The 13,087-nt window shown below is 46.2% G+C and overlaps 1 protein-coding gene across 1 annotated transcript in view; it reads right to left on the reverse strand.

The window, feature by feature from the left end:
- REN (renin) overlaps positions 1-13,087 on the reverse strand; it is a 49,797-nt gene that overhangs the window by 12,279 nt on the left and 24,431 nt on the right. The window contains exons 5-6 of the mRNA XM_069756179.1: positions 10,099-10,221; positions 6,992-7,136 (exon numbers count right to left, since the gene is read on the reverse strand). Of these exons, the coding sequence (XP_069612280.1) occupies positions 6,992-7,136; positions 10,099-10,221 (268 nt within the window). The remainder of the gene's footprint in view (positions 1-6,991; positions 7,137-10,098; positions 10,222-13,087) is intronic.

A 13,087-nucleotide genomic window follows, 5' to 3' on the forward strand; every position in this document is an offset into this window, starting at 1 on the left:
TGTAGGCTGGTGGCCCAAGAGTGGCATGTACAGTAGAGTAGGACCCATCAGGGGGAGATCACCTTGCTGTGGTTGATGGGCATACATGAATTGGCCAATTTATGCGCTAAGAATCTCCATTTTAACTGTAAGTTTTCTGAAAAAAAATTTTTTGAGAAAATTTTTATGAAAAAATATTTTGTTAAATGTATATTTGTCTGTGTTTTCACATGGCCGATTCATGTACATGTGCTGCTGTGGTCTTTTTTTATCTCTGTGTTGCAGTTTGCAGCTTGCACGTGTTCACATTGGAAGTGCTGATTTGTTTTTTTTTTCCCTCTATTTGTATGGATGTGGCAACATCCAGACTTATCTTGCACTCCCCCCATTGACTTTGCAGGTGGCGGTAATCAACTCTACCTGCCCATAAATTGTAGGTCTAGCCCAGAGTGACATGTTTGTCCGAAGTTGTAGGCTGGTGGCCCAAGAGTGGCATGTACATTAGAGTAGGACCCATCAGTGGGAGATCACCTTGCCATGGTTGATGGGCATACATGAATTGGCCAATTTATACGCTAAGAATCTCCATTTTAACTGTAAGTTTTATGAAAAAAATTTTTTATGAAAAAATATTTTTGTGAAATGTATATTTGTCTGTGTTTTCACATGGCCAATTCATGTACATGTGCTGCTGTGGTCTTTTTTTATCTCTGTGTTGCAGTTTGCAGCTTGCACGTGTTCACATTGGAAGTGCTGATTTGTGTTTTTTTTTCCTCTAGATAGATAGATAGATAGATACACAAGAAATAGAAAAATAGAGCAGCACATTCAGCATGGAAAGAATCTGGGTGCAAAAGAGCTTCCACAGGCATATACCAAACCTTGCATGTAGGAGTCCAAAAAAGAAAGCAGCACGCCACTGTCTGTGAATAAGAAGCTATTTTATTCAGCCCATGATGGCAACCTTTTGGTTCACTGTAGCGAACCTTTGTCAGTGCTCAAAAAAGGTTCGCTACACTGAACCGAAACGTCGCCATCATGGGCTAAATAAAATAGCTCCTTATTCACAGACAGTGGTGTGCTGCTTCTGCAGCGCCCCAGAGACCTGGTCGTTGCAGTATGGCACTCTGCCGCTAAGGGGAGTAGCGGTACATCTGATGGCACTAAGGAGTTCTCCTGACCAGGTATCACCAGAACACATTATACTTCACACTCCGGCCACTAGGGGGAGAAAAAGGCTTTATTTATTGGGCCACTCCTCACACTGGTAAAACTAGGGGCTGGGGAGGAAGTTAGTCAGAAGCTGACTGGGTTGTATTCAGGCAACATCCCGTGGCAGGGGGTGTTGCAGGGAGAAGGCACAGGGGGGCCCCTGTCAGGCGTGGGAACCTGGCAGGTGCCTAGCGAACAGAACGTAACCGAACCGCGCCTGCACACCCTGCGGCGGTATCCTAAGAAAGAGACACGAAGGGAAGAATATTGTGGAACAGTGTAAACGAGATCAAGCACAAAGGAGAGCCAGTAAGAGTCGTGCCGAGAGAGAGAGGCAACATCTTACTGAGGCGCGTAGTCAGTGGCCGGAACACCGTAGGAGTAACTGACTTCAGGCCTTACTTCAAACTCCGCTGGACAGTTAATTATAGGTTGGCTGTCTACCTTAAATTTCCTAAGAAGACATAGGGGGCAACATTGGGAGAGGGGCGTCTCTAGAGTCCCGGAAGACCTCCAAGCCTTCCCGTGATACGGGTGCGTCCTAGCCAAAATATACCTGGGGGACGAGAAACTAGTAACATCTGGAACTAAAGAGAACGAAAGAGAGCTGTAGCGAACGAAAGAACGAGAGCAGCAGTTGTGAGGACTATTCCGAATGCTCAGCAGGGTAGGACTACAACACACAGGCGCTAGTGGTAGGCAACGATTTCCATCTGCGAAGGAAACTCAGGATGTGCCCATCGGACCGGCCGGTCTCTGAGAGCCCTGTTAAACGTACTCTGGATTGAGGATCCTGAAGCCTTCAGTAAAGAGGTAAAGAGACTGCGACCTTGTGTCCTCATTATTGACTGCACCTCGCACCATCGCCACCTACACCACTGGGAAGCCCTGGGGACATACTTCACCTGTGGGAAGGTATACCATCCGTATTATACCAATAGGAACCCTTTATGTACTAAAGATAACACAGATAAAATATAGCTTTTAATTAATATACCAATTAAAACCATGCCACAAATACAACGAGATAAACACATAAAACACACAACCGTGCACTCTGGGATAACCTTATGATCGGTCAGGACCACAATACGGTGCTTGGCCCCCTCAAGCCAATGTCGCCACTCCTCAAATGCCCACTTCATAGCCAACAACTCCCGATTGCCGACATCATAATTGCGTTCCGCAGGCGAAAACTTCCGAGAAAAGAAGGCACACGGTTTCATCAAGGAACCATCAGAATTCCTCTGAGACAAAACGGCCCCTGCCCAAATCTCAGACGCGTCAACCTCAACCTGAAATGGAAGAGAAACATCCGGCTGACGCAACACAGGGGCAGAAGTAAATCGACGTTTAAGCTCCTGAAAGGCAGAAACAGCCGCGGAGGACCAATTCGTCACATCAGCACCTTTCTTCGTCAAATCGGTCAGAGGTTTAACCACACTGGAGAAGTTGGCAATGAAACGACGATAAAAATTAGCAAAGCCCAAGAATTTCTGAAGGCTCTTCACAGAAGTGGGCTGAATCCAATCATGAATGGCCTGAACCTTAACAGGATCCATTTCTATAGATGAGGGAGAAAAAATGAAGCCCAAAAAAGAAACCTTCTGCACTCCAAAGATGCACGTCGACCTCTTCACAAATAAAGCATTATTACGGAGGATCTGAAAAACCATCCTGACCTGTTTCACATGAGACTCCCAATCATCGGAAAAAATCAAAATATCATCCAAATATACAACCATGAATTTATCAAGATAACTCCGAAAGATATCATGCATGAAGGACTGGAACACAGATGGGGCATTACAGAGTCCGAATGGCATCACAAGGTATTCAAAATGGCCTTCGGGCGTATTAAATGCAGTTTTCCACTCGTCACCCTGCTTAATACGAATAAGATTATATGCCCCTCGAAGGTCAATCTTAGTAAACCAACTAGCCCCCTTAATCCTAGCAAACAAATCAGTAAGCAAAGGCAAAGGGTATTGAAATTTGACTGTGATCTTATTCAAGAGGCGATAATCAATACAGGGTCTCAAGTAGCCATCCTTCTTGGCAACAAAAAAAAACCTGCTCCCAATGGTGAAGAAGATGGCCGAATATGCCCCTTCTCCAAAGACTCCTTAATATAGCTCCGCATGGCGGCATGTTCTGGCACAGACAGGTTGAAAAGTCGGCCCTTAGGGAACTTACAACCTGGAATCAAGTCAATAACACAATCACAGTCCCTATGCGGTGGAAGGGAACTGGATTTGGGCTCATCGAATACATCCTGGAAATCTGACAAAAACTCAGGAATTTCAGAAGAGGGGGAAGAGGAAATTGACATCAAAGGAACGTGACCATGAACCCCCTGACAACCCCAACTAGTCACAGACATAGATTTCCAATCTAACACCGGATTATGTACCTGTAACCATGGAAAACCCAGCACAATATCATCATGCAAATTATGCAACACCAGAAAACGACAATCTTCCTGATGGGCTGGCGCCATGCGCATGGTCAGCTGTGTCCAAAACTGAGGTTTATCCTTGGCCAATGGTGTAGCATCAATCCCCCTAACAGGAATAGGGTTCTGCAAAGGCTGCAAGGGGAAACCACAACGTCTGTCAAATTCTAAGTCCATTAAGTTCAGAGCCACGCCTGAATCCACAAATGCCATGACAGAAAATGACGATAATGAGCAGATCATGGTCACAGATAACAGAAATTTAGGTTGTACAGTACTGATGGTAACAGAACTAGCGCTTCTCTTTGTACGCTTAGGGCAATCAGAAATAACATGAGCAGAATCGCCGCAGTAAAAACACAACCTATTCTGACGCCTGAATCTTTGTCGTTCAGCTCTAGACAAAATCCTGTCACACTGCATAGGCTCAGGACTCCGCTCGGAGGGCAACGCCACAGTGTGCACAACTCTGCGCTCGCGCAAGCGCTGATCAATCTGAATGGCCAGAGACATAGAATCACTCAGACCAGCAGGCGTGGGGAACCCCACCATAACATCTTTAACGGATTCAGAAAGACCCTTTCTGAAAATTGCCGCCAAGGCATCCTCATTCCATTTAGTCAACACAGACCATTTTCTAAATTTCTGGCAATACGATTCTGCCGCTTCTTGACCCTGACACATGGCCAACAAGGTCTTCTCTGCATGATCCACTGAATTAGGTTCATCATACAATAACCCTAGCGCCTGAAAAAAGGTGTCTACATTAAGCAAAGCAGGATTCCCAGATTCCAGGGAAAATGCCCAATCCTGAGGATCACCATGCAAGAGGGAAATAACAATTTTAACCTGCTGAATGGGATCACCAGAAGAACGGGGTTTCAGAGCAAAAAACAGTTTACAGTTATTTTTAAAGCTCAAAAATTTGGACCTGTCTCCAAAAAACAAATCAGGAGTTGGAATTCTAGGCTCTAAAACCGGAGTCTGAACGATATAATCGGAAATACCCTGTACTCTAGCAGCAAGTTGGTCCACACGAGAAACCAATTCCTGAACCTCCATGCCAGCACCAAACTCCTGAGCCACCCAGAGGAAAAGAGGGAAGGAAAGACAAAACAGACTACAGAAAAAAAATGGCTCAGCACTTTTCTTCCCTTCTTCTGAGATGCGTTTAACTCATTGTTGGCCAGTTGTACTGTTATAATCTGGTGGCCTAGGAGCAACATGAGACGTACTCTGGAGAAGGTGGTACCTGTACTGACCGCAGACCCTGAACTTAGCACCGCAACTAGAAGTAGCCGTGGGATGTGCCTAACACTCCCTAGACACCTCGACACAGCCTAAGAACTAACTTCCCCTAAAGATAGAAACGGGAAAACTATCTTGCCTCAGAGAAAATCCCCAAAGGATAGACAGCCCCCCACAAATATTGACTGTGAGAGGAGAGGGAAATGACATACGCAGACTGAAATCAGGATTTAGCAAAGGAGGCCATTCTAGCTAAAAAGAAAGAATAGGACAGAGTACTATGCGGTCAGTATTAAAACATTAGAAAATATCCACCACAGAAAATACAAATCTCCACATCTGACTAAAGACATGGAGGGTATATATGCATCTCCAGAGACACAGCTTGGCTGCAAAAAATCCTTCACAGACAAAGCTGGACAAGACAAAACATGAAAATGCACAGAACTATAAGGTCCACAGCATGTGGACAGCAAAAACAAAGCCAGAACTTATCTTTGTTGAAATGAACAGCAAAACAGGAGAGACCAGGTATGGATGTGAATCCTCCAAAAACAATGGACAACTGGCATTGACTAAAGGATCAAGCAAGACTAAATAGCCCAGTCCAAATTGCAATAAGTAGACACACCTGATAAATGCTGCGATCCAAAGACAGCAGCACTACCACTCATAACCACCGGAGGGAGCCCAAGAGCAGAATTCACAACAGTCTACCTTAAATTTCCTAAGAAGACATAGGGGGCAACATTGGGAGAGGGGCGTCTCTAGGGTCCCGGAAGACCTCCAAGCCTTCCCATCATACGGGTGCGTCCTAGCCAAAATATACCTGGGGGACGAGAAACTAGTAACATCTGGAACTAAAGAGAACGAAAGAGAGCTGTAGAGAACGAACGAACGAGAACAGCAGTTGTGAGGACTATTCCGAATGCTCAGCAGGGTAGAACTACAACACACAGGCGCTAGTGGTAGGCAACGATTTCCATCTGCGAAGGAAACTCTGGATGTGCCCATCGGACCGGCCGGTCTCTGAGAGCCCTGTTAAACGTACTCTGGATTGAGGATCCTGAAGCCTTCAGTAAAGAGGTAAAGAGACTGCAACCTTGTGTCCTCATTATTGACTGCACCTCGCACCATCGCCACCTACACCACTGGGAAGCCCTGGGTACATACTTCACCTGTGGGAAGGTATACCATCCGGCTGCCATTCCATCACCCCAGCGGACCCCATAGCAGCGTCGGTCACCCTGACCGAACACCACAGGTGGCGTCACGAACCCCTGACAGACTGTTTCACTATTTTCATTGGACGCCACTTAGCAGGGTCGCGGACCGGGTCTAGCCACCGTGACAGCCTCAGAACCGAACCAGAGAGGCCCGGTACCGAAACTCGTGGCCCTGTGTCTGGGGGCGCTCCACTTCCTTCTTTTTTTTTATGTAAATTAACGCACCTTTGTCATAAATTTTTCCATGTTAATAAAATGTTACCTTTAGCTACTTTGCTTTCATTTTAACACAGGGGTAGGGTTGAGTGCACATGGGAAAGAGGACACTCAGGTGGGAGACAGCTCAAATGAGAGAACACATGAGGGAAGAAGACAGCACAGTGGTGGAGAGAGAGCAGACAAGGGGGAGAGCACTTGGGGTACACAGGTCAAAGAAGAGATGACATGAGAGAAGACAGCAGATGGTGGAGAGAGAAAGCACACAGGGGTGAGAGAGACAGTGCACAAGAGGGAGACAGCTCAAATGGGACAGCACATGAGGGGAGAACACAGCACAGGAAGGAGAGATACATCAGACAAGGGGGATAGCACATGGGGTGGACAGGTCAAAGAAGAGAGCAAAGATGGGAGAAGTCAGCACATGGGGAGAGAGAGAGTTGATAGGTGGGTGAGCACATGGGGGGGAGATTCTCAACGCTGCAAAGCCTGCCCCCATCGTGACATTACCGCCTTCCCTATGCGATAGCATAGGGCCTTCATCTAGTGTTTTTATATCTGTGTGGGCAGATGAAATGGTTGTATGTTTTCTGGCCATTTTACCACTTTATATATATATAAAATAACAACAATATGTTTATTATATTTTTATTACCTCTCCTGCGAATTGCTGTATGGCTCCTATTGCTTTCATCAGGACAGATACTGAACCAGCAGGGCCGGTGATGTAAGCTGCTCCTGTATCTATTGCCACTGTGCAACCTTCTTTGCAGAAAAGCACCTCCGCACCAACTGATACCCTGTAGACCATTGCGTTACGTTAGTTCAGACAACTTTTGTGAAGTTCTTTAATGTCAGTTCTAGAAATCTTTATGTTTGTACTTTCTTACACGGACCTGTAAGAGGACATACTATTGCTGTATTCTTATTAAAGCTACATACGTAGCAACCAAAATGTTATGCAATGTACAGTATAATTGATCATAATTGTTATGCAACATTTTCATCTGTAGGGGTCTGCCCTACAGGACCACCTGTGATCTCTAAGATATCTCCTCATCAGTACTCCTGCACAGAAGCACACCTCGCCAACCACTTCATGTGGAAATCTGTCAGCAGGATTTAACGCCCCAAACTGTTTAAATGCAGATGTAGCTCTTTGAAATACAAGCCCAGTAATACCTTTACATGGCTAATCTCTTCTTCCATTACTGAGAAATCAGTGTTTGAACTGTTATGCAAATGAGGCTGAAGGGCTATGGTAGATCTGAAGCATCTATCACTCCAGCTCTATTCCGTGCTGCCTCCTTTACTTGACTGACAGCTTTTATGCCAGGGGTGTCAGACTCATTTTCACCAATGGCCACATCCACATTATGGTTGCTTTCAAAGGGGGCTTGTAATTGTAAAGGCTCAAGTAGACGTCCATGCAACATGGTAAGAGCATGGATTGCAATGCACAGGCTGGCCAAGGGATATAAGAGAGCTGTGTCTGGTTATTAGGGCTAAAAGAGCATTACACCTGGGTAGTAGGGCTATAATTGAGCTGTACCTGCATAGTAGGGCTAAGAGCACTGATCCTGGGGAGTGGGACTATGAAAGCTGTCCCTGGGTAGTAAGGATAAGAGCGCTGACCCTGGGTAGTAGGGATAAGAGCGCTGACCCTGGGTAGTAGAGCTAAGAGTGCTGACCCTGGGTAGTAGAGCTAAGAGCGCTAACCCTGGGTAGTAGGGATAAGAGCAGACATTTCCTGTCAGCCACCAAAGGAATGATTACCGTACTTGATTTCAGGTCTGGAGACCCAACAGACTATTGCAAGGAACCTGCCATCAGATCAATAGATTTTTGTTAATTGGCAATTACAGGAGAAATGCCAATTTCAGGTAATACATCTGAGTGGGACCTTCATTTAAGTATTACAGTAATTAAGGCTTGGTCTGGACTGGAGCAGTATAAAATAAACTATTATCGACTTTAATGTATACACTGCTAAAAGTTCACACAATCAGGGTAGACATCTGCCTGGGGCACCACCTCCTGTCTACCCTCGGTGGGCGCATTTAAAAAAAAAAACCTGACATTCCCGCAGGTATTTAGCACAGTTGTGGCTGGGGCCCTGGCACACAAGGGAGCAGTGTCAGTTGCTGACACCACTCACCCCTCTCTCTGCGCCTGGCCATTGCTCCTTCTGCTATATCTGGGTACTAGGGCTAAGAGCGCTGACTCAGGGTAGTAGAGTTAAGAACGCTGACCCTGGGTAGTAGGGCTAAGAGCATTGACTCTGGGTAGTAGGTCTAAGAGCACTGACTCTGGGTAGTAGGGCTAAGAACGCTGACTCTGGGAAGTAGGCTAAGAGCGCTGACTCCAGGTAGTATGGCTAAGAGCACTGACTCTGGGTAGTAGGGCTAAGAGTGCTGACCCTGGATAGTAGGGTTAAGAGCGCTGACCCTGGGTAGTAGGGCTAAGAGAGCTGACCCGGGGTAGTAGAGCTAAGAGCGCTGACTGGTTCGTAGAGCTAAGAGCGCTGACCCTGGGTAATGGTGCCTTAGAGCGCTGACACTGGGTAGTAGGGATAAGAGCATTGACGCTGGGTAGTAGGGCTAAGAAAGCTGACCCTGGGTAGTAGGGCTAAGAGAGCTGACCCTGGGTAATGGGGGCTATGAGAGCTATACCAGAATTCCGAGTTGGACTTCTCCCTATGCTAAGTATTGGCTGCGCCTGCTCTGATTCAAGGATGGAACATCACAACACAACACACAAACATTTTGGCTGACTGAGTACACTGCTTACCGTTTGTGCTGGCTGACTGCTTTTATATGGTTCACCTTTTGTGACTGCTGACTGCCTTCACTGTTTGTGCATCACTGCACAAATTGCTCACTCACAAAGATGGCACCCAATCTTTGTGCTGGCTCCTCCCCCTCTTTTTACCACTTGCTGCATCATGTCAGACTCCAAGATTGCATCAGCTCCCTGTGCCGGCTCCGTGCCCTCTGCTAAGTACTGTCAACGTAGAAGGCACCCAGTACTTAGTAGAGGGGGCAGATGCCATCTTAGATTTTAAGCTATGGCGCCGACTTCAACACAGCTCCGACCCACTCTCTGTACGGGGGAAAGTGGAGAATTGGTCCTTCTGTGTCTTGACCTCATAGGCCACAGAGAGTGACTTGAGTTTGACACCTCTGCTCTATGCTGAGTGACTTCAATGAAAGGAACTGTCAGTTAAGCAGGAGAAGACGGCATTGGTGTAAGATGCTAGCAGGTGTGTAGGATGCAGTGACAAATATATAGAAAAATAAGGCTAAAAGCCACAGCCAGCTCACCGACAGACCAAAGGAGCACGGAGATCTTGTCCCGACCAAGACGTGCGGCAATGGAAGATGAGGAAAAAGGTGTGTACTCCAGCTCCATAAAATGTTGAAATTCTTTATTAGTGCATATACATATAGCGTGATTAAAATCCTTGCTCAAAGGTGGATGCAGTCATGAGGATAGACAACGCGTTTCGATCTATGCGATCTTAATCATGTCTCATTACATGATTTGTCTGCCTCTGCATTCATTTGCAAATATACATTGATCCAAGCTTACGTATAATGTCCAAACTGATTTAATCCATAGTAGCATATTAGAATATTTCTTTCCCTGGCACACACAGCGGCAGAGTGCAACTTTTTGGAAAGTATGATATGTATGTATTTTTGAATTGCTGCACATTTGTAGTTTAATGCTATGCAATCTGATTATCCCTTTTTTCCTTACCCTTTCATGTTAACATGCCAGAATCCATGCTTTTTAAGGTTGAGATATTGAAAACTTCCCGTGTAGTAAGACTGATCAGAACCACCAAACATAATTTCACCTCCAGGGTTTAGATGGGAATCCCTGTAGCAAGATACAAGTAACACTGCATAAGTGGTTTTAAATACATTCTAAAATTAAAGACTAATTTAAAACCTCTACAATAGGGGCATACCAATCAAGGCATACCCTCTGTGACCGTGAACAAACCCATTTGAGAGGGGAGCCCGCTGACACCAGCATCTATTCCAGATGAATGAGCCTCCAAGGACGCTTATTCAGCTGGAATGTGTTGCGGTGCAGAGACCCGCCGGATCCCTGCACCATCAAACCCACTGCCGGTGAATCAGAGCCAGGCAGCTGACGTCAGCATGCAGGGATGTCATGCATCACACCAAAGCCAACCTCTGTGCAGGCTATAGAACAATAGCATCATGGGAGCAAGGGAAGGGTGAGAATAATCTTTATTTGTAATGCGTTAGAAACCAGCTGCATTATTACAGTAAGGGCCAATGAGATAGGGCAATAAAGCAAGAAGGGCCCAGGATGGGAGACATATATTACTAGAAGGGCACAAGATGGAGGACATTACATCAGCATATATTACTGGAAGGGGACCAGGATGGGGAACATACATTACTGTAAGGACCCTGGATGGGGAACCTATATTACTGGAAGAGGTCCAAGATGGGTATATTATACCAGCAAGGAGCCAGATTAAGGATATTTGTACAGGACGGGGCTCAGGATTGGGGACATTATAACAGGAAAGGGGCCAGGATGGAGAACATTATACCATGAAGGGGCTCAGGATGTTGGACATTGTTACTGGAAGGGACCCAGGATGAAGAACATTCTTACTGGAAGGGACCCAGGATGAAGAACATTATTACTGCAAGGGACCCAGGATGGGGGACATTATTACTTGATGGGGGACATTACACTACGGTGGTTAAGGTTAGTAGAAGATAAGGGATATTATTACATTACAGGGGGACATGTATGTCGTTATAGGATTTAGAATGCCACAAAGGCTAATACATCAGGCCAACGTGTAGTTGGGGGCCTAGGTCCAAATGTTTCACCGGGGCCTATTGCACTATAGTTATGGCACTGCCCTGCATCAATGACAAAAGGGATTGTAGAAGAATCTGAAGTTATATTAGAGAACAGATGCTATTAACAGTATTACCAAATGACAATGTACAGTGACCTGATACATTTTCTTTGTCATGCTAATGTGAACCTGTTTCTGATTGATTGATATTTTTTACTGCTCTGTTTTTGTGTAAGGGGGTTACCTTCTCTGCTCCGTGCCTGGAACCACTTAGCTGTGCAGCAGGTTTCCCTGGGGGCAGACTTAGAGGCCGGGACAGGAAGGAAGCCGGGCTGAGGGAGAGTAAGGGGTACGTTTTCCAGGGCTAGAGGAGCGTGTACTGGACACAGAGCAGCACGTGCAGCAGAGAGAGCAGCGGGCACAGCGTAGAGAGCAGCAGATACAGCGGCCAGAACAGTACGCAGCTGCGCTCCGGGGAAGAGAGAGAGCTCCCGGTCGGAGGACTGATACATGAAAGACTGCATCTTGTGAGTACGTGAAAGCGGACTCTGCTGTGACTGGAGAGGTGCATCCTGATGCCCGTGCAGAGTCAGTGGCCCATGCAGAGACAGTGGCCCCTAGTACCCACGATATTAGTGCAGAGCCCCTAATTTCTGTTGGGAGACCCAAAAATAGACTGAGCATCGTTCTCCCGGGATAGGCTGCACTGTTGAAGCAAAAGACTCAGAGCACAGGGGACCCCATTTGCTTGGCATCCCCTCTTCTTACCACAGTAACCCCTTAAACCCCAGGTTACGGGTTCCTAGAGACTACACAGCCCACGGATAACAGAGGGACGACAAGTGCCGCTGTTTCTCGGTGCCTACGTTGGAGAAGACAACCCTACAAGCAAGCCCTCAGACTGATAAGTGTTTTCCCCAGAAATTCCGTTTATTACTGTTATACTGTTTGACTGTCTGGGAACTTATACTGCTTCCCATATTTTTGCACAGTTATTTTATCAGTTTATATTTCACAGTTTTCTCCCTGCGAGGAGAATATTGCCCCTGTTAATAAACCACCCTCAATAGCTGGTCTGTCTGTTTTGTGGTGACATACTCTACCCTGCACTCTATCACACTCGAACGGAGACAAAGGACAGTGATTGGTGCAAATATATAGAGAGCGTTACAGAAACTTGATAAAACGGTTGTCCGATACTGTAAAGTGAACCTGTCACCAGGTTTTCTCAATATAAAGAAAGGGCACCACCTTTAAGGCCTCTTTTACACTATTCTAGTATGCTATATACAAGTCCCCTCTGTATAGCATAAAAAATACCGTTTATTACCCTCCCATACGGTGCGGTCCGATGGGAATTGCAGGTCTTGTTTAGACGCCTCCTCTCTCGTCACAAGTTCTGTCCTTCTACCCTGTTTCATGTGGATGACGCATCCTATGTCATGCACACACTGTCCCCCAATGGCTCTCCTGTGCATGCGCTCTTCTCTCCTCCCTGCTGAGGTCAGAACAAAGAAATGTAATGTGCGAGGAGAGGCCTGCGAATGCCGATGACCCGGAAGTGAAGCCCCCACATGCGCACAGTAGTACTTTGCTCTGACCTCAGCAGGGCAGAGAGAAGTGAAGTGAGAGAATTGCACAGTTGCACAATTGGGGGACACAGTGTGGATGACATAGGACGCGTCCATATGAAGCAAGCAAGATTGCAACAAATGAGGGTCCAAAGCAAGACTGCCCCTCTTTCGGACAGCACCATAAGGGGGTGAGGATAATGAAATGTATTTTTGTACTACACAGAGGGGATTGTACTTGTGTAAATGTTACTAGAATACTGTAAAAGAGACCTTAAAGGTGATGACCATGCTTTATATTAGGAAAACATGGTGACAGGTT

The sequence above is a fragment of the Ranitomeya imitator genome, chromosome 3 (genome assembly GCF_032444005.1).
Source record: "Ranitomeya imitator isolate aRanImi1 chromosome 3, aRanImi1.pri, whole genome shotgun sequence".
In the NCBI taxonomy this organism is placed as follows: domain Eukaryota; kingdom Metazoa; phylum Chordata; class Amphibia; order Anura; family Dendrobatidae; genus Ranitomeya; species Ranitomeya imitator.